General features: G+C 42.8%; 1 protein-coding gene across 5 annotated transcripts; it reads left to right on the forward strand.

Moving 5' to 3' along the window:
* The first annotated feature begins 3,169 nt into the window (after nucleotides 1-3,169).
* Nucleotides 3,170-14,550, forward strand: Sdr42e1 (short chain dehydrogenase/reductase family 42E, member 1). 5 transcript variants are annotated; one of them, XM_004842790.4, is made up of 4 exons: nucleotides 3,170-3,299; nucleotides 5,186-5,341; nucleotides 11,188-11,281; nucleotides 11,720-14,550. In XM_004842790.4, the coding sequence occupies exons 3-4, from the start codon at nucleotides 11,214-11,216 to the stop codon at nucleotides 12,831-12,833; spliced, it is 1,182 nt and encodes a 393-aa protein (XP_004842847.1). In that variant the 5' UTR covers nucleotides 3,170-3,299; nucleotides 5,186-5,341; nucleotides 11,188-11,213; the 3' UTR covers nucleotides 12,834-14,550. The 5 variants fall into 5 exon arrangements, with proteins under 5 accessions (XP_004842847.1, XP_004842845.1, XP_004842848.1 ...); XM_004842791.4 differs by having other exon boundaries at nucleotides 3,211-3,299; nucleotides 5,162-5,341; XM_004842792.4 differs by having other exon boundaries at nucleotides 3,234-3,336.
* The last annotated feature ends 7,101 nt before the right edge of the window (nucleotides 14,551-21,651 follow it).

Raw genomic sequence — 21,651 nt, forward strand, 5'->3', positions numbered from 1 at the left:
TATGTAGAAGACCCCAAGAACTCCACCAAAAGTCTTCTAGACTTAATAACCAAATTCAGTCAAGTAGCTGGTTACAAGGTCAACACGCAAAAATCAATAGCTTTCCTCCACACAAACAACAGACTCACTGAGAGAGAAATAGGGCAAACAATTCTTTTCACAATAGCATCCAAAATACTGAAATACCTAGGAATCAATCTAACAAAAGAAATCAAGACCTCTTCTCTGAAAACTACAGAACTCTGAAAAGAGAGATTGAAGATGATATCAGAAAATGGAAAGACATCCCCTGGTCCTGGGTAGGAAGGATCAACATAGTGAAAACGGCCATAATTCCAAAACTGCTCTATAGATTCAAGGCAATCCCAATTGAAATCCCAGCAGCATACTTCATGGACCTTGAGAAAACAATCCAAAAATTCATTTGGAACAAGAAGAGACCCAGAATAGCACAAGCAATTCTAGGTAACACAGACATGGCAGTGGGTATCACAACCCCCAACTTGAAACTATACTACAAAGCTACTGTGATAAAAACACCATGGTACTGGCAAAGAAACAGTGGAATAGATTAGAAGACGCAGAAACAACTCCAGACACACTCAGCCACCTCATCTTTGACAAAGGAGCCAAACACCCTCACTGGAGGAAAGACAGCCTCTTTAATAAATGATGCTGGAAAAATTGGGTATCAACTTGCCAAAGACTAAAACTAGACCTATATCTTTCACCATGCACTAAACTAAAATCTAAATGGATTAAAGATCAAAATATTAAAACAGAAACACTAAACTGGCTGGAAGAGAGTTTAGGAAGATCTCTTGAAGACATTGGTGTAGGAAAAGATTTTTATGAGCAAAACCTCAGTTGCCCGTGAAGTAGCACAACAATCAACAAGTGGGATCTCTTCTTACTAAAATGCTTCTTCACAGCAAGAGAAACCACCAACAGTGTGAAGAGACAACCCACAATGTGGGAAAAAATTTTCACCAGTGGTCCCTCAGACAAAGGTCTACTATCTTGAATCTAAAAAGAACTTTAAAAAATCAGACCTCCCAAATTTAAAGACCCAATCCAAAAATGGGCATCTGAAATGAACAGACATTTCTCAGACAAAGAAGTAGAAATAGCAAATAAACATACGAAAAAATGTTCAACATCACTGGTCATTCGAGAGATGCAAATGAAAACAATGCTGAGATTCCACCTCACTCCAGAAAGAACGGCTGCTATCATGAAATCAACCAATAACAAATGCTGGCAGGGATATGGGGAGAAAGGAACCCTTCTCCATCGTTGGTGGGAGGGTAGACTGGTGCAACCACTGTGAAAATCAATATAGAGATACCTCAAAGAACCAAGACTGGAAGTCCCATTTGACCCAGCTATTCCACTGCTGGGTTTCTTCCCCAAAGAATTAAAAGAATCATACTATAGTGATATATGTGCACCCATGTTCATAGCAGCACAATTTGTAATTGCTAAAACTTGGAAACAGCCCAAATGCCCATCAACTAGAGACTGGATAAAGAAAATGTGGGGTTTTTATAAAATAGGGTTCTACTCAGCCATAAAAAATGAAAAATTAGAGACATTGCTAAATGGATGCACATTGAGGTGATACTCTTAAGTGAAATAAATAGGACACACATGTGTAAATATCAAATAGTTCCTCTAGTGTGAGAAACTGAAAGTGTAAGTAAGGACTAAAAGTTATAATAGATAATGTGAAATAGGAAGAAAAGGGGCAAAGGGGAAAGGGAAGTGGGAGAAGTAGGGGAATGGAAAGAAGGGAATGGAATTACTATGAGAAAAAGAAAAAATGGAAACAAAGTCTTTGTAGATAGGGAAGGCTGGAGTGGTTAAAGGGAGGGCTAGGGAATGGGGAAAACATAAGAACCAAGAGAGATTATGTAAAGGTGCAAATTTCCAATGATGAATGTCATTATATTGTATACCTAAAATGTACCAATAAAATAAAATTTAAAAAAATAAATTCACCACTTCTTGTGTTTATCAACACACAGGAAATCTGGGTACCCTGGGAGGATCCTGGAATTTCCCACACACAATCTTTCTTCTGTACTGCATCCTCAAGCAGTCTTTTCTTCCTTGGTTGCTGGTCTCAAGAGCATATCATTGGTCTCCCACCCACTGAGTCCCATTCCCCTTCTCCTCTAATCTTTATATATCTTGAGTAGCCACAGCAAAGCTATCCCATAAGGTCACCTGGCACAATACTGTCTCGTCTCCTAAAACTTAGAGCTGGATCACAGCTGAGTACAGGACAGTCAGGAAAACCAGGATCCTATGGAAAGGCCAATGCCAAGCACTTCACTTTCTTTACCTGACCTTCATTTTTGTGTCTGAGACCTTCAGTGTGTCCTTATGGCTTTATTTGTATTCTCAGTGACAATTGAGCAGTAAAGGACTTAATTCCTATGAGCCTCTTTGCATCTGAATGTGATACCAGTTCTATCGGCAAGAGCAGCACATGAAGTCAAAATCTCCATTCTTCAAGTCACCAAAACGAAATCCTCCCGTCCAGGGCTCCATTCTATGGCACCCATTGAGGGAATGGGGTGTAGACAGAGTGTGCAACTTTCCATAGAACCATGATCCTAATGAGGAGAAAAAGGAGGCCCACAAAGAATGCTAAATTTTCTTCTCACTTGGCTTTTAAGTCCTTGGTCCCTTCAGCAACAAAGGAATCATCTTGGCATCACTACTTACCCGGCCACCAGACAAGTAGATCTAGACAAACAGGGACAATCAAGGCCATAGGAAAACTATACGCACACATAGACATGGAAACTTGGAGATAATAAACTTTAGAAGAAACGTGGAGAGTAAATATTCATGAGTCTATAGAGCTATCACTCATCCATCCCACCCAGGATCCATCCACCCATCCATTCACTCATCCAAAGCAATACTGACTGACCTGGGCACCTTTAATCAGCTCTGCACTCAGCACTGAGGGGGGCACAAAGACAGAGGTGAAAATCTAGAAGCCAAAATTGGAGGTGGGACGAGCAGTAGAGGTGACCCTGAAAGGCCTCCTGCCACTCTGGAACACGAGACCTGGAGAAGTGGAGATTCACAGAGGGAATCCACTGCCCCAGCACAGGTAACATAGAGATGCCAAGCCCTCCGGACTTCCTAGAGAGGCCCGGAAGTGGCTCCAGGAGGCCGGTCCCACGGCTTTTGAGTCCGAGCTGGGGGAGGCGGGTGTCACAATAGGCTTGGGCCGCCGCACCTTTTATAGCTCCTGTCTCACGCCGTCACCTACCGCCACTGTGAGTGCGCCGGGTTGGAGGGCTGCAGCGTTGACAGGTGGCAGCCCCGGGGGTGGGGTCGGTAGCAGCACGTCTGAGTGTTTGTTCCCTTTATGGTTCCAGGGTGCGGCTCAGCGTGGCTCTCTAGAATGTCGCCGAGGCCAAAAGCCCTGGCGCTCCTCTTTTTCTTCTTTAGCTTTTGGTTTTGTCTTTGCTTTTGTTTTTTCTCCTTCAAGGCAGTAGGTCCCCCTCTCAGCTCTCCTCACTGTCTAGCCGGACTTGATTCGTAACTTTCCTTTGCATCGCACTTTGGGGGAAGAGATTACCTTCTCTTTATGACAAATAATTATTAGGATTTCCTACTTAGCGAGGCAATGTGAAGTTTCCATTTAAAATAGATTATTTCTTGAAAAAAAATATTTTCAATCTAAGTAAAATCCAGTAGACGAGTAATAGTGCCTAGGTGCCAGGTATGACAGTGATTGAGGAGGTGGTAAGATAACGATCTGAGTGAACAAGGCTTTGTCACAACTCTACTGTGAGGCTTTATACTTTGTGATAAAAAGGAGGATCCCCTGTTTGAGCCCAGCCTGGGCAGCTTAGCAACTTTGTGAGACCATGTCTCCAAAAGTGAAAGGCTGAGGATGTAGTCAGTGTGGACATTCTAGGTTCAATCCCAAGTACCAAGGGGATGGAGGGGGCCAGACAGAGCAGGATCCAGTTCAGCCACTTAAGACCTGTGTATGCGCAAGGCTCTTGGCCTCTGAGCTATTTTCTTTATCTATGGAAAGCTGATGATAGAATAACAACCTTGAGATTGTCCTGAAGCATAAATGGTAAACCTTTGAAGTGCCTAGTGCCTAAAAATAATAAACGTAGCTGTGGCTGTTAGTATTTTCATTTTAGGGCGGAAGAAGTAGGACCAGAGAGGTTTTATGAGTTGCCCAGGGTCACACACAGGGAGCTGGTGGAAGAGACAAGTTCAGAACCCAAGTTCTCTGACTTCCAACCTAGCAGTCAACCCTGCATCATCTTCCGTCTACCTCATGGGAGATGTGGCAGCTCCTTGATCCACGAACTGGAAGGTGTTAGCTGGGAAAGCACACATAGGGCTCGGGTCAGCAAAAACAGCGGGGTCACAGACACTTGGATTCCAGTCCACGTATGGATCTCTATTCTACCATTTACTCTGCGTGGGACTTGGAGTTATCACTTTATTTCTCTGAGCCTCAGTTTTCTCATCTGTAAAATGGGACCAGCAGTTGAGGTTCATCTTAAGGGCTGTTAGGAGCATCAGGTGAAATAATTTATGGACAGAGCATACCACAATGCCTGGCACAGAGTACATGCTCAATAAAAGGCAGCTGCTACTACTTGCATATGTTGAAGTGGCAGACACACTGACCTTAAGAGGGGAGAAAGTACAAGTATTGTGCTCCTCCTTGCAGATGTGGCAGAAAGGGACACTTGAAAAGCTTGCTCAGTATCTGTCCCATTTAATTATTGCCTGATATTCCTTACAGATATTCCCTACAGATATTCCTAGAGAAGTGGTTTCTGCTCACATGGTAGTTTGGGAGACAGGTGGGAAATATCAATTGTAAAATTGTTTAGTTCCTTTTGTCGCCAGCATTGTGAAGAGTTGCAAGGACCTTTTGTGCAATAAATATGTGGGTAGCTGGACAAGAAGATCTTCTACAACCTAGTGGTGAGCCTGATTTACAGATAGCTTCCCTGTCACCCACTGTTACATTGGAAACAGTGAACAAATGCTGATGCCTGCCTTGAACACCAGCTTTTCACCCAGAGCTCTTAGCTAACTTCCCTTGAAACAAGTTCAGCCTGCTAAGTTTTATGCTTAACAACCCTTTCATCCATATCAGGGTTTTTCTCTCTATCATCTCTAGCTACATCATCTTGATTACTTTGACTGCATTATGTGAAGCACAAATAAGTAATTTTTCCCATCATGTGTAATGCAATCAGCATCATCTCATAAATCCTGTAGCTTCAACATGTTTTCTAGGACTCAACACAATAAGAACAATCACCTTTTACCTCTGGTAAGTACTTCTGCAGAAAGTTAAAGCACCCAATCACAGGGGACATGCCACCTGGAGATGTATTTCTCTTCCTCATAGTGAAGAGAGCAATGTTTTATTTTTGCGAAAGAAGTATTAAAGTTGATGAGATGCTAATGGCACCTCTGTTTCTGCATTGCTCTATAATGCCAGAGGGTTGGTGGCATCATGGCTCTGCACTCCCAGGGATGGGGAACTGTGTGCATAATCTAAGGTTCTTATTACTGATCCTTAGCATTTAATTAAGTCTTTGTAAATCTAAAGTACTCCTAGTCATCTTTTATTAATTTCTGTTCCTAACTTCCCTGTGGGATGTCAGCTTTATTACCCTCACTTTACCTTAGCATATCAAGAGGTCAGGAAGATTTTAAATCTCATTTATTTCCCTGTTTGTAATTAAGATTCCTTTTGCTTGATCATGTGCTTAACTTTAACCTGTTTTTGCTAAAATGACAGCTCAGGTCAGACAAAATCCTCCACTGCCCTGACAGGAAAGCAATTACTGAACAAAGCCACATTTTAGAAGAGACTTCAGACGGTTGCCATTATAAAGGCAGGTCTGAGTGCAAGGCTGTAGGAGGAATCAGATGGAAACTAATTAATAAAATAGAAATGATAACCTGTATAAATAGGAGGGAACTGGTTGAAGAAAAATTATACCGATTTTCTTCCTTCTGGCATATTGTGAGACTTTCCTGGGGTTTTCTGCAGGTGTTTGCTAAAATTGTTTGCTTCCTTGCTTGCTTGCTTGTTTTTTTGAAAGAAGATTTCTCTATATGATGAGGCTTGTGTTGAACTGTGTAGCCCAGACTGGCCTCAAAATCAAGATCTCCTGCCTCAGCTTCCCATGCCTGTTTTGCTGAGATTTTCGTGTTTATTGATATAGAAGACAAGGAAGGAAGTGATAGCTCTTTCTGGCACTATGGCTGGTGCCCTAAGGTTTTATTAACCTTGAGGGCAGGCTCCTCTTCATTACTTTGTCTTGCTGTGTCAGTCAGCAGTCTGTCAGTGAGCCGAAGTGGGAGAGGAAAGATTAAAACAGGAAAGATTTGTTTTGACTCATAATTTCAGAGGTTTCAGTGAATGGTCAGCTGCCTCCATTGCTTCTACACCTGAGGCAAGGCAGACACATCACTGTGGAAGGGTGTGGTGGGGGAAAGAAAACTGTTCCCTTTAGGGCAGCCAGAAAGCAGAGATGGAGGGGAAAAGCCAGAGAGAGAGAAGGAGACAAGATATATCCTTTAAAATTGTCCCCTGGGCCCTACCTCCTTTTCTCATCAGCTCCCAATAATGCCATTGATGGATTAATCTACTGCTGAAGTTAGAGTCTCACCATTAAGTCACCTGAAAGCCCCACCTCTGCACACATGCTACTTCGGGGAGACATTTTAAATTTCAACCATGACACTTGCTCGATCACTGGATTTTCCTTTTCTTTTCTGACCTATTGATCCGGTCAGTCATGCACATTCTTGCCTTTGATCAAAGGAACCAACTGGAAGCTAATGAGAAGTAGCATCAATCCGCCTGCCAGGTTTCTGAAGCATTAATCTGTAATTGCACATTCTTAACATGATTGATGCACTTGTGAGCCGTGACCACACGCAGTCTTGTGACTGCACTGAAATCTGTGATTTTTTAAAAATAATAATTAGAAGTATTTCTGTTGGAATTTTTGTTATCTGGGCTCTTGGAGATCTCATCCATTTTCTAGCTCCCTTGCAGTGGAATTCTTGTGGAGGTATTAAGAATATCCTAGACCCTGTTATCTGTCATTCTGTTAGTCACAAATCTATTAACTGGATAAAACATCTCCAGAACCCTTATTTCCATTTATGCCACCCCCTTCCTCCAGCTTCACCTGGACACTGCCCACTACAGCCTCATTCAGTTTCTTGGCCCCCTTACCCTGGTTCCAGCTGAGCACACTGGTGTTTAGGCCCTCTAACCCAGACCCTACTCACCCCTTGCCTACACTCTGTCCTGCCTCCAGCCTTTCCCTCCTGCAAGGGAAGCTTTGTTCTTCAGCAAGGACCAAAGGTTCATGCTAGTCCCCTGCTGTAAGCCTACAAAGCCTCCTGTTTACTGAATGAAGTTCACACTTCCCACAAGGGCAGGCAAGGCTGTCTCCAAAGCTGCCCCAGCCTGTCCTGCCCCAAAGCCCACCTGTACGCTGTGGCTTCAGTTCACACCTCAGCCACAGTGGACTCATCATTTCACTCATCTGACATGCCTTCCCTGGGGTGCTTCCATTCATTTGGGATACACCTTCATGTCTGTGGTAATTCTCCACTGCCTCTCAGCCTACCTGAATCCGCCGGTGGTCCAGGCCCAGCTCTGGGCTCACTCTTCTGCCCCCTGACCTGCCTGTCAGAGTCAGCATCCCCAGCCCCCATCCTGGAGTTCCCACAGCACTCATTTGTACCAGCTTAGAACAGTAAGCTGCTTGTCACTTTCTGCCTTGGGTTACAGTTTGGGTTTCGAATGTCCCCCGGACGCTCCTAAGGTGAAGGCTTGGTTACCAGCCTAGGGCGCTGTTGGGAGGTAGTGGACCATTTAGGAGGCGGGCTCTAAAAGAGGTTAGGTCAGTGGGGGCATGGCTTTAAAGGGGATATTGGGACCCCGGGCCCTTCCAATCTCTGCTTCCCAGCTACTCTGAGGTGAGCTATTTCACTGTACTCCGTGCTCTCCACATGGTATGCTGCCTCGGCCCCAAAACACAAGCCAACTAATCATGGACTGAAACGGTGAAACAAAATAAACCTTTCCTTCATATCAGTTAATCTCAGGTATTTTGTTACGGAAGACAGAAAAAGCTAACACATCTTGTCCTTTAGGTGTTTGCAAAAGCCTCTCTCTTTCATCATGAGCTCCAGAACATAGAAGCCCCACCTCTGGAGCTGTGCGCCTCATCCATTCCATAGCTTAATACTTTGTAGGAGGCTCAGTTAAAATGGTAGCACTAGATGATATGCATAACAGTAGCTCCTAGACACCTACACATCTCCGCGCAATTTGTGCCCATCACAGTTTTACCAAATTGGATGTATTTTATCACCCATAATTTCAGCAAATACTGAGCATCTGGGCCCATGAAAAAGGCAGGCTCGGTTCTCATGGAACTTATATTCTATGGGAAGGAGATCAATGATACAAAAGCAGTTTTAGATTGTGACATGTGCTGTAAAGAAAACAGTGAAGCAGTTAGGGTAAAGGGGAGCTCTTTGGATAGGATGAGAAGAAGCCTCTCTGAGAAGGGGACAGCTGAGGAGACAGTAACATTGAGGAAGCTGCAGCCCCATGAGGACCTGCGGAACCCCTGAGTCACATTGTGGTGAAAACAGGCATTACTAATCACTTGACATCTTTAAGCAAAGGAGAAGAATTCCGTGAGATTGGAGTGTAGAATATTAATGGCAGTATAGTGGGCAGTTGAGACCATATCATGGAGGTGACAGAAATGTGCATTGAAATATCAGTAATCGATACCCACTGGGCCTGTGAACTACATTTATACTGAAGTCATGTGAGTGTTAAATGCGCAGCTGTCTACCTCTGGTTTTCTGGCCACTCCAAATCCAAATGGGAGCATTCTGGCCTCAGAAAACAGAGCTGGGGCTATAGCTCAGTGGTGGAGTCCTTGCCTAGCATGGGTGAGGCTCTGGGTTCAGGGGTTTGATCCTCAGCACTGCCAAAAGAAAAAGACAACAGAACTGTAATGTCAGTGTCAGGTATATTAAAGGCATGCAGGTGTATCAGTCTTCACACCTTTTTGTGTGAGCGCACCTGTGGCAATTGCTTAATGGAAACTTTGGAGTCCATCCATCATCCCTACAACATTTTATTGTTTGCTTAATATTTTTCACTCCCAATACCCTCAGGCCGCTAGGGCTGTCACGTGGTAAACCTTTTCTTCAGTCAACACACCAATACTTCTGCATGAATGACCTGATTAGCCTCACTGGAAATCTGATACACTTTACACTGGTACCCAGAACTTGTTGAACTCTTTGTAACCCTGTGCTTTTGAGAGATATAATCATGGTATATGGAAATGTCATCACATCAGATCTCTAAACTTTAGAGATTAAAGAACAGGAAACTTGAGACTCAACATCTGTGGAATGCCTTTACTATGTCAGATCCTTTAAGAGGGACTTTTTAATACTTTAACCTGCTTGATTTTCATAAACCCTTGAGCTTTTCATCAGATACACTTTCTGGATTAAAAAACAGGCTCAGAGTGATTTACTGATCCAAAGTTATACCACTGGGAAATGAACCCTGGAGTCCATTTTCTTTCCTCATTCAAAGTCTGTGTTCTGAGGCATAAGAGTGTGGACTGCTGGCCAGCTTGCCATTTAGTGTAACTCCAGGAAAGCTGGGGAAGTTATTTACCCTCTCTGTGCTGTATTTTCCTCAGCCAAAAGGTGGGGATGCTTGTAGTACTTTCCTGATAGGACTGTTAAAAGGATTAGATTCCTCATGTGCATGTAAAGTGCCCAGCATGCTGCCTGGCACCTAGCAGCAAGCCCTGTCTGTCCTTCTCTATTCTTCCCACTGTGCCCTGCTGCTCTTTTAGAAACCTTGGTGCTTCTGTAACAACACGGCATGCAACTTGCAGAGAAAAGTGAGGTAGAGAGGCTAAGTGTTTTTGGCCCAAGTTCACATCACCCTTTAGGGGCAAGGCAGGACATCTGCCCGGAGTTCCTGCCTTCTGTATTTGTTTTTTCCTGTGCCTGCACCTGACTTCACATTCACATCTCTTAGTGACATGTGCACCTCATCCTGCATAGCCCCAGCCCAGGCCTCTCCCTCCAGCACCTGGCTACATACTCTCTCTCATTCAAGTCCACTTACAGGTGTGGGCACCCCAACTAGGAGGAAGCAGTGGGCAGACTCCTGGTTGCTTGCAGGCTCCCTGCCTAACCACACCTGAGTGTCTGTTGACCCGAGAGTGAGTGAATGTGGGTGAGTGTGTGCGCACACGTGCATGTGTATCCCCAGTGCCTTTGAGGACTTGCATGCTTCTCTCCTTACATGGAAGGAGTTAGGCAGCACACTTTTGCTTGTTTTGCATTTGAGAGAAGGAGCTCTTAGAGCCCTGAGAGGACTGGGGTTAGGAAGACATCAGTGAGGACGGAGAGAGAAGCAGGATGCCAAAATCCATGAGCATTTGCCCTTGAAGTACTTGCAAGGCCCCTGGGATGACAGATGTAGGCTGCTACATAAAGGAGTTTTTTCCTCTCTTTTAAAAATAAGTATGGGGTTAATAAAGCCATATCAAGGCACGTTATGGTGAGCCACTTTAAGTAAAAGATGTTGGCAGCCTTCTTTAGGGTTCTGTCTTTGATTTTCTGGAGCATTGGGGGAAAGGCTTCTTTCTCCCAAATTTGAATGAATTCTTTGCAAAAATGTTCTAGCCTTCCAAGAATTAACAGTAGTAGCTTACATTTGAAAAGTGCTCTGTGGTTTTTAGAGCACACTCAGGGATATTATCTTATTTTACCTTCACATCGACCTTGTCAGACAGGACAGATATTACTGTCCCCGCATTGCATGAGAAGAAATTTGAACCCTAAGAAGTGAACAGGTGTGGCTAATGTCACAGGGCTCTGACCAGAACCCAGATCTGAGGTGCATGGCCTTTGCACCCTTTTTGTTTTCATCATTGTTCTAGGGATGAAACTCAAGGCCTTGCATGTGCTAGGCAAGCGCTGTACTCTCAGCAGCACCCCCAAATGCGTTTCTGTTTGTGTGAGCACAAAACTGGGGTGAATCGTATTTGCATTTGAATCATAATAATACTGCATACTTATTTCTTACAGGTCCAGTTATCTTTTAACTGTCACATATGGACTCCCAAAGATCTCCAAAGGAAACTGTCCTCATTACAGGAGGAGGTGGCTACTTTGGTTTCCGGTCAGTACACCTGTAGGATATGCCCACAGAATTATTTTACTTGTACCTATAGTTGGTGGAAAAATTTTCTGGTAGTATTAAACCAGAAATGAATGATGTTGTCCACTCCCCAGACATTGGAATTGAGAACCACAGATATATTCCATATCAAGGAAACTTCTTTGTAAATCCAACAAATTGAGGAGTGGTAGTCACATCACTGAAAATTTAAAATAATAGTTATTCTTTCACAATTAAGTCACTATCATTTAAGTAGATAAGAGGACTCTTGTTTTATAAAATTTAAATAAATAAGACTTGTGAACTTATAAATAACAGACTCAGGAGGAGGCAAGAAGACTTGGATCAGCCTCATCTTGGCTGGTCAATTATTTTGTACACTGTACCAGGCACAGCATAAGGGTGACTTGCTCTAACTTTCCATGGCCCTCATTCTAGCCTCGGCTGTGCGCTGAGCCGGAAGGGAGTCCGTGTGATTCTGTTTGACATCAGCAGCCCTGCTCAGACCATCCCACAAGGAATGAAGTTTGTACTTGGAGACATCCGCCACCTTTCTGACGTGGAGAGGGCCTTCCAGGACTCAGACATCTCATGTGTGTTCCACATTGCCTCTTATGGCATGTCGGGGCGGGAGCAACTGAACCAAAACCTGATTGAGGAAGTCAACGTGGGTGGCACCGACAATGTCCTGCAGGCCTGCTGCAGGAGAGGGGTTCCCAGACTGGTGTACACGAGCACTTTCAATGTCATCTTTGGAGGCCAAGTCATCAGAAATGGAGATGAGTCCCTGCCTTACCTGCCGCTTCACCTGCACCCTGATCACTACTCTCGGACCAAATCTATTGCAGAGAAGAAGGTGCTAGAGGCAAATGGCTCTGCCCTGGAGACAGGAGATAATGTCTTAAGAACCTGTGCTCTGAGACCAGCTGGCATCTATGGGCCTGGAGAACAAAGGCACCTTCCCAGGATAGTGAGTTACATTGAGAGGGGCCTGTTCAGTTTTGTGTATGGTGACCCCAGCAGCCTGGTTGAGTTTGTCCATGTGGATAACTTGGTGCAGGCACACATTCTAGCCTCAGAGGCCCTGAAGGTTGATAAGGGCCACACTGCCTCTGGGCAGCCCTACTTCATCTCAGATGGCAGACCAGTGAACAACTTTGAGTTCTTCCGGCCTTTGGTTGAGGGCCTGGGCTACAAGTTCCCATCCACCCGCCTGCCACTCACCCTGGTCTACTGCTTTGCTTTCCTGACAGAGATGTCCCACTTCATCATTGGCCGACTCTACAACTTCCAGCCTTTCCTCACCCGCACTGAAGTTTATAAAACTGGTGTCACACATTACTTCAGCCTAAAGAAAGCCAAGATAGAGCTTGGTTATGAGCCTCAGCCGTTTGACCTGCAGGAAGTAGTAGACTGGTTTAAAGCCCATGGTCATGGCCGAAGTCCTGGAAATGGAGACTCAGAGTTTCTTCTTTGGCATGGGCTGTTGATCTTACTCTTGGTTTTATCAGTTTTCACCTGGCTACCACCTACTCTGTTTCTGTCAGTGTGAAGAAAGAACAGATATAAGTTTCTGATCATACTTGCTGGAATGATTTTCAAGAACACAGATTTTAAAATATATATAGTGTTGCTAATGTTTCCAGAACTATATTGAACAGGAGTGGTGATAGTGGGCATCCTTGTCTTGTTCCTGATTTTAGCATGAAAGTTTTCAGTTTTTGACCATTTAGTATGATGTTGGCTGTTGGTTTTTCATAGATAGCCTTAATCAGGTTAAGTTAAAGACCTTCTATTCCAATTTTCTGTAGGGTTTTTATCATGGGTGTTGGATTTTGTTGAATGCTTTTTCTGCATCTATTGAGATGATCATGTGGTTTTTGTCCTTGACTCTGTTAATATGGTGTATTACATTTATTGATTTACGAATGTTGAACCATCCTTGCATCCCTGGGATAAATCCGACTTGTTCAGGGTGTATGATCTTCTTGATACCCCTCTGTATTCTGTTTGCCAGTATCTTGTTGAGGATTTTTGCATCTATGTTCATTAGGGAGATTGGCCTATAGTTCTCTTTTTGAGTTGGGTCTTTCCCTGGTTTTGGAATCAAAGTAACACTTGCTTTCAGGAATGAATTTTGAAGTATTGTTTCCCTTTCAGTTTCCTTGATGAGTTTAAAGAGTGATGGCATTAGTTCTTCTTTAAATGTCTTGTAAAATTCAGCAGTGAAGCCATCTGGACCTGGGCTTTTCTTTGTTGGTAAATATTTTATTACATTTTCAATTTCACTCATTCAAAGACCCAATTCAAAAATGGGCATCTGAAATGAACAGACATTTCTCAGGCAAAGAACTAAAGGCAGCAAACAAATATATGAAAAAATGTTCAACATCACTCGTCATTCAAGAGATGCAGATGAAAACAACGCTGAGATTCCACCTCATCCCAGAAAGAATGGCTGCTATCAAGAAATCAACCAATAACAAATGCTGGCGGGGTTGTGGGGAGAAAGGAACCCTTCTCCATTGTTGGTGGGAGTGCAGACTGATGCAACCACTGTGGAAGTCAGTATTGAGATACCTCAAAGAAGTAGGGCTAGAGGTCCCATTTGACCCAGCTATTCCCCTGCTGGGTATCTTCCCAAAAGAATTAAAAGAATCATACCACAGTGATATATGTGCACCCATGTTCATAGCGGCACAGTTTTTAATAGCTAAAGCTTGGAAGCAGTCCAAGGGCCCATCAACTGGAAACTGGATAAAGAAAATGTGTTTTTTTTATAAAATGGAGTACTACTCAGCCATAAAGAATGAAAACCTAGAGTTATTTATAGCTAAATGGATGCATATAGAGGCCATACTCTTAAGTGAAATGAATAGGACACACATGTGTAAATACCGAATAGTTTCTCTGGTGTGAGAAACTGATAGTGTAAACAAGGATTAAAATGATTAAAATGAATAATTGATAATTTGAAATAGGAAAAAAGGTCCAAAGATGAAGGAGTGAAGGGAGGGGAAGGGGAAAGAAAAAAAGGGAAAGGAAAAACTATGGGAAAAGAAAAAAAAATGGAAATGAAATCTATGTAAATAGGAAAGGGCGGAGGGCATGAAGGGCGCACAGGTAATGGGGAAAAAAATAAGAACCAAGATACATCATGTACAGGTACAAACACCCAATGATAAATGTAAATGAACTGTATACCTAAAATGTACCAATAAAAGAACTAAAATAAATAAATAAATAAAAATAAAATATATGTAGTGTTACCTGGTGCCACACTTTGGCTTTCTAAATCACTACTTAAGAATAAGTTTTTCAATTACATTTTTCTTCTCTTATGTTTTTCCCAGCTGATTCTTTTGGGGAAAAAGGATAGACACATGTCTTAGTTACTTTCCTTGTTGAGGACTAGGCTACATAACCAGATTTCACAGTCTGGAGGTTGGTATTATCTTGCCTCAGGAACAGGGGAGTATCCAAAAGGCCGCATGCCCCCCCCCGGGGGGGGGCGGAATGCTGATAAAACAACACTCCTGAGGCAAGACAGCATCTGCTGAAGACATTTGGGTATATACAGTATACAGGCATTTGGGTGTAGAGAAAAATCTGGCTCCTTGTTAACTTAATCCTTATCCACCCATTCTCTATAGTTGCTATTCCATGAAACTGGGGCTACCCCTCCCCCTGCACTTTTCACTGGCTAATAAATGCGGGCCAGCTGCAGAGTTTTATTCGAGTCTGTCCACTAGAGGCAGGTCTCCTCCTGGTTTCCCCTTTGTATCTTGAAAATTGTCTCTGTCTCTCTTTTTATTCCTCCTCATTCCCTCCAAAAGGTAGCTGAGGGTCTGATCAGCCCTCGGTATTTTCTCTCATTGCTGAGACAAAATACTCAACACCCAGAGTTAAAGGAGTAAAGGTTTATTTGGCTTAAAGTTCACTACAGGTTTCAGTCCATAGTTGGCTGGTTCCAAGGCAGAGTGGCACATGGCAAAGAGGCTTCACAGAGGAGAAACAGGTCAGGACAGAAGGTAGCAAAAGCAACAAGGAAACTTAAAAGCATTTTTCTACCTCTTTTATCCAAACTAATGGGATTAGGGCAGTGCCAAACTGTAAAACCGCTGTCCTTACCAAACGCTCCTTACCAAACGCTCCGAGGAGCTGACTATAGTGAAGCACACCCGGGGATCCCAGCGGTGCCTCCAGAATGTAAGACCAAGGCCTTACCAAATGCTCCAAGGAGCTGACTACAGCGAAGAACACCCGGGAAGGAACACACCGGACAAGTTGGAAAGTGAAACAGACCTTAGTCTGGCCAGACGGCACTCCCAAAGCAGAGTAGCTTAGAGAGGGGTAGTCCAGAGTCCAAGGCTCTTTTTATAGGGGTTTGCAGGGGAGTTAACAGGCGAAATTTACAAAGGTTTAGTGGTGTTACATTTGTATGTTAATTAGCCTGACATGTACTGAGAGTCAGCAGATGCTTTGTAGATTGTTCTATAGATAGTGGTGTCCGGAACAAAGAGTTGGATAATTATGACTGATACAGATCTTATCTAGTGTCCTGGAACTAAGAAGCATCTTTATCTATTTACTCACATTCAATCACAATTGGGGCTAGGGGAGTTTTATGATTACAGAGTTATGCAGTCCTACAAAACCAATCAGTAAACTGATTTAGTAATCATACACCCTTAATCCCAGTGTCACACACTCTAGATTCAGCCACCTCTAAAAAAGCCCTATGACTGCATGAGGCTTTGAGAGGACACCCAGACACCTAGACACAAACCATAACAACATAGATAAGTTTGGAAGTTGATTTCTCATGTCCTGTCTTAATAGGTGCCACAGAAGCTATTTGGAGCTATAGGAAAAGACTCAGTTAAATAGGAAATTGCTTGAATATCTCAGAAGTCAAAAATCCACTTATTTCTGTTTCATACACATAGAGTGTACATAAATGAACAAACTGATGTTGGGAGACTGATGTTGGGAGTGCCAAAAGTCTAACAGGTTTGAAAATGTGTAAAACACCAAATTGGGCCAGATTCCTAACAGACCAACCCTCAGAATGGTGGGCGTTGCAGGGAAACATGGTTGTGCACAGTGTAACTTCTCAAAATGAACTTTTGCTCTTCACGATAAACTTATGTGGCCACATGTAATACTGCAATTTAAATAAGGCATGTACTGCTGCCCTGCTCCTCCTACCCTGAGGGGTTTTTTGAGTTCCTGGATTCTCCGTGTCAAATCAGAGCCCAGGAGTGAGACAGAGATGTCCTTGCTGGCATCACCACGGCTCCTGTGCTACTTCATCCAACATCATCCTGCCCTGTGGTCTCAGCACATTTTCCTTCTTGCTTAAGGTGCTGCGTTGGTTTTTCCCCTGTGATTGCAAAGACCCTCACTCTGTCCACTTCTGTGCCTTCTTACTTAGAGAGGGGCTCTCCTTTGACCTCTGGGTGACAACATTTGCTTGCATTTTTCTCCCAGGATCAAGTGAATTTCCTATTTTAGAATCATGTTTATTTGAATTGTGTCTATTCAAATCATATGTATTTGGGTTCTGTGTGTCTGTAAGCCATCTAGTTCAAATTCTCTCATTCTATAAGAAAATTAAGAAAGTGATTTCTTCCTCAGAAAATAACCCAACAGAGCAGGAACCACATCTATTTTGTCTAATTTTATATCCAGAGAGCCCAGAACAACTCCTTTACCTGCTCAATAAATGGCTGTTGACTGAGTGGACACATTTATTCACCATGTAGACTCTTATCTGAGATTACAGCTGGTTTTTAATTATCCTTTCCACTTAGCCTGCGACTCTTCGCTATACCTAATAAAAATATTCAAGGTCCAAGTTGAAAATAGGGACTCCAAAGAAGTGACCTCATGCAAATGGCAAAGCAGAAAGCTTTAGAATTGGTCTCTTCATTGTAACAGCCAGAAAACTAGGGAGTATGTAGGTGTGTGGGGGGGTGGATACTGAAAATGCACAATGTCAGAATTTTTTGTCATGTATGTTTTACTGCAAAGGAATGGGAGATGGATACCTGTCTACAGACTCCAAACTCTTCACGTGGCAGTTTTGATTCAGAGGTCTGTGATGCCTGGGAACCCACACTTCAGGTGTTTTTCATCTTCCAATAGGAAGGAGAAGACGCTGCCAGGTACCAAACATACTCCCTTGCAAGTTGCTGAGTAAGAGCCCTCTGAATTCTGCACGGCTTTTCTCTAACAGTGCTTTGCCACAACAGATGCTGCGTACATTTTTACGGAGTGAGGAGACAAGGGACTCACAAAAGGGCTTAGATTCAATCCCCTTCTGTAGCCTTCTTTATGCAGGGACTGATTATGTGCCACATCCCAGTGCTGCTGAAATTTTCCAAACCTCTGAGGAGCCCCATCATTTGGCCAAAGGGCTTTTTTTTTTCTCTAGTAGGAGTCAAACTCTGGACCTTGTGCTTGCCAGGCAGGTGCAGTGCCACTGAGCTACATCCCCAGCCCCAAAGGGCTTTTTTTGCCAGCCTATCTTGTGGGAACTGGCTTCAGCACAAGTAGCCACTGGCTAAGGAAATCTAACCAGATCATCACCCACTGGGCATCTGCGGCCCAGCCTCTAAGTGTCTGCTACAGAACCTGTGTACACCAGAAAAGATACATTTGACATGGAATTTGAACAGTTACAACTGAGGCTAAATCTGGCTCACTGCCAAACAGTCACATGGGGCAGAGTGATCTGGGCAAAGGTCTTTCAGCAAACTCGGGATTTATCTGCAATAACTGACAATGTCTATTTTTAACAGAGCTCCTTGAAGCATGCAAATAATTTAAATATTCTTCATTACTAATACATAGTATTATAGTTGACCCTATTAAATAGTCTAGATATCTTTTCCCCCAGCTTTCCAGTGGGGCCTATTTTAGCCTAGATCTAAAAGTAAAGTGCTTTTTTTTTTCTTTTTGACCAATACATGCATTTTAAACATTGTTATGAAAATGGATTTTATTGTGCTCCTTGGGTCCCTAAATGTTAGTGTCTTTAATAGCTAACGGGGGTCATTTTGAAATACTGCCCTACTGTTAAGAAGAATTATTTGTCAGGTTGCTAGCAAGCCCAACACCTCCCACTGAGCTACAGGCCCAGAGGGTATATTCAACATGAAGATAATGATGAGCATTAACCCAGCACCCCAGTTAACTTAATTACTCAGCTGAACACTCTTAACAGTTAATTGCTATTATTTGTTGAGCATATACTCAGAGTGATCTCTATATTTCTTAGATTCATTTCACTTTCTCAGTACTGTAAGAGGTAGGTATATTATTATCTCCAGTTTAGATGGGAGGAAACAGACCTGGGGAAGTGAAGTATCTTGCCCAAGGTTGTTCAAAGTCAGCCAGCTAGGAAGGGGCCAAACCTTAGATTTTTGCCCTGGTCCACTTGAATCCAGAGGCCAAACTTAACTCACACTTAAGGTAGCTTTATCATTTTAGCATGGCAGTTTTCAAAATCAAGCACCTCACAAACTACATTGGCAATTAAACTATTTCTTGCGAAAAAAATTAATCACTAAAGCAGTAACTTTTGCTACGCAAACTCAAAAGTTACATCAACAATCAAAGCATTTTTATCATGTATAGGGTAGGGCTGGTGAGGGAATGTGATAGTTAACTGATTATGTCAACTTGAGGAAGAAATGCCCAACTAAAGTGAATCAGCATAGTTCTGGGTGTGACTGAAGGGATTTACTGAAGACAAAAGACCCACCCTGTGCATGCCTGGCACCAACCAATAGGCTTGCTGCCTGGGTGGAATAAAAGGGAAACGAAGAAGAAATAGTTGCTTCTGTTTCTTCGGAGGAGCTCCTGTCTTCACCTTTGCCTTGGACGCCGTCCACTGGCTTCCAGCACAGACTTCAGCCTGGAGCGCAGACCCTTCGGCCTCCTTATATGGACTCGCAGGGGACACTACACTGAGCTCCAGGGCTTTGACAGGATGCTTCGGATCTCCAGCACACAGACAGCCCCTTTGCACTCTTCCATACCTGACTGCGCGGGGAGCCACAGTGAGCCAGTCTTGTAAGTCCTTATGTATTTGTGTATCTTACATTCAGTCTGTTTCTCTAGTAAGCACTGACTGACGACACAGGGGTAGAATCAATCTGCTTAAATCCCATTTAAACTTTGAGGAGTATGGCCTGCCAGAGACCTGGTTAATCACCCAGGAGGTGTCCTCCAAAAATATGTGACTTGGTTTTGTACCTAACCTTATACTGTTCTGACATGGATCATGTTGCATGTGTCCTAATCTCTCTAAATCAGTTCCTTGAGAGCCGAGCCCAAGTCATAGTCCTCGCTGACTGACACTGCCTCCCCTTCAGTCTTTCACTATTCTGGAGGTGGACCACAGACCTAATAAAAATGTGCCAAAATACAGTACTGGAAATGCAAAGTCCAGCTTGTAGAGCTGCCCTTAAATGTTTAAAATCTCCTGTAGAAAGGTGAACTTTTTCATAATACATCAGAGTATAAATCATCTCTAAACACTGGAATACTTTAGGCTTAAGGTTCCAAGTGGAAAAGAATCCTTCAGGAGTGGTGATCAAGCACTTGATTGAACTTCCTGAGGTATAAGATCCATTTCTTACTCACATTGTGACTCTGAGCAAATAATAATGCCCCTTATCTGTAAAGGGGAGATAATACATCCCATCCTTATCTTTAGGGGAGAGGTTGTATCGATTAAATGGCACAGTGGCCTTTTGTAACCTGCAAGACACTATTCACATGGATCCTTCATAAAGAATGACCATGCCAGGAGAGGTGAAGGCTGCAGGGGCAGCTGGTAGTATTAGAGAAGTAAGTGCAAGTGATGCTAGTTGAGTTCAAGACAGCCAAGCAATTAGTAGCATAGCAATGGAGCATGAGAACTTGACGTACAGATAGTGATGGTAGGAATAGGAACGTCTCATTGATCCAGTGCTATACAACAGGTGCTAGTTTGTTTACTGTGGTTTTAATACCTCAGTTCAATGATGTTCTTGAGCTCTAAACAGAGAGAGACTTTTTTCAGTTACAGAGATCATGCCAAAGAAAAATGGCAATCTATGCCTTCCTGCTCTTAGTTTTGGTGTATATATAAACACCCACAATGATGATAATGGCTGAAAAGTCAAGCCAAAATGACATATTGGTCAAGCTATTGTACATGTTTATGGGACACATATTTCAGTTCATGTATGCAGTGTGTGATGATCAAATCAGAGTAAGAGGCAAAACCATCACTTCAAACGCTTACCATTTCCTTGTGTTGGGAGCATTCAAGATCCTCTCCACAAGGCATTTTGTAATATATACTGAAAATGTTGCCAGCCATAGTTGCCCTACTGATCTAAGAATATGAGAAGTTATTCCTCCTAACCAACAGCAGCCCTGTGCCTGTTAACTGTCCTCTCTCCATCCTTCCTTCCCCAACCCTTCTGAGCCCTTAGTAACTACATTTACTCTCTACTTCCCTGAGATCAAAGTTTTTAGTTTCCATCTGTGATAACATGTAGTATTTGTCTTTCTGTGTTGGATTTATTCCATGTAATATAATGTCCTCCACAGCCACCCCCACTGCTACAAATGACAGGATTACATTCTTCTTATGAATGAATGAATGATATTTCATTGTGTATATATGCCACATTCACACTGTCCATTCATCCATTGATGGGTTCTTAGAGAAAATGTCTTTTTAATATTTTAACATAGATTTAAAAGTAACTCAATAGTATCTGTATAAATATTTCTTGTTAAAGTTTAGAATGCTGAAGATCAGTCCAAAAACCCCTTTTATGAGCATCTCCTGAATTCTGTTGTTATCTTTGTATAGAAGGTAGGGCTGTGATGTTTGTGTCTCTCCATGCTGTTATCTCCTACCCATTTTTCTTTCTGCTACTTGTGTTTTTCAATGATCTGCCAGTACTAGTATATATTTCCCATTTGCTGACAAAGAATTGTTCAGGGATATAAACAGGGTAACCATGAGTCCTATTTGCCCAGGACAATTCCAGTTTTATACCTGTAATCTCACATGACTTTTTAATAGTATGCCTCCTTCACTCTCAAATTGTACCATTTTGTATAATAAACTGTACAGTCACTCTACCTATATTATATGTCTATAAAAATTAAGCATTTTCCTGTAGTACATGTATTAGTAGTTATTGTAGGGCTGGGGATTTAGCTCAGTGGTTTCGCTGCCTGCTGTGCAAGCACAAGGACCCGAGTTCAATCCCTGATACCAAAAAGAAAAAAAACTTATTGTGAACTGTGAGAAAAAAATCTTATTTTGTACATGTTTAGTATAATATAGGAGGAAA

Source organism: Heterocephalus glaber, unplaced genomic scaffold (assembly GCF_053883595.1).
Source record: "Heterocephalus glaber isolate CG9 unplaced genomic scaffold, H.glaber_assembly_v1.0 deba00000071, whole genome shotgun sequence".
Lineage (NCBI taxonomy): Eukaryota > Metazoa > Chordata > Mammalia > Rodentia > Bathyergidae > Heterocephalus > Heterocephalus glaber.

What these genes read in the sequence shown, in the direction of transcription:
- Sdr42e1 (XM_004842790.4), top strand. Translation starts at nt 11,214, where the DNA reads ATGGACTCCCAAAGATCTCCAAAGGAAACTGTCCTCATTACAGGAGGA. An exon ending in GGTGGCTACTTTGGTTTCCG is followed by an intron (nt 11,282 to 11,719) that starts GTCAGTACACCT and finishes CCCTCATTCTAG; the next exon opens with CCTCGGCTGTGCGCTGAGCC.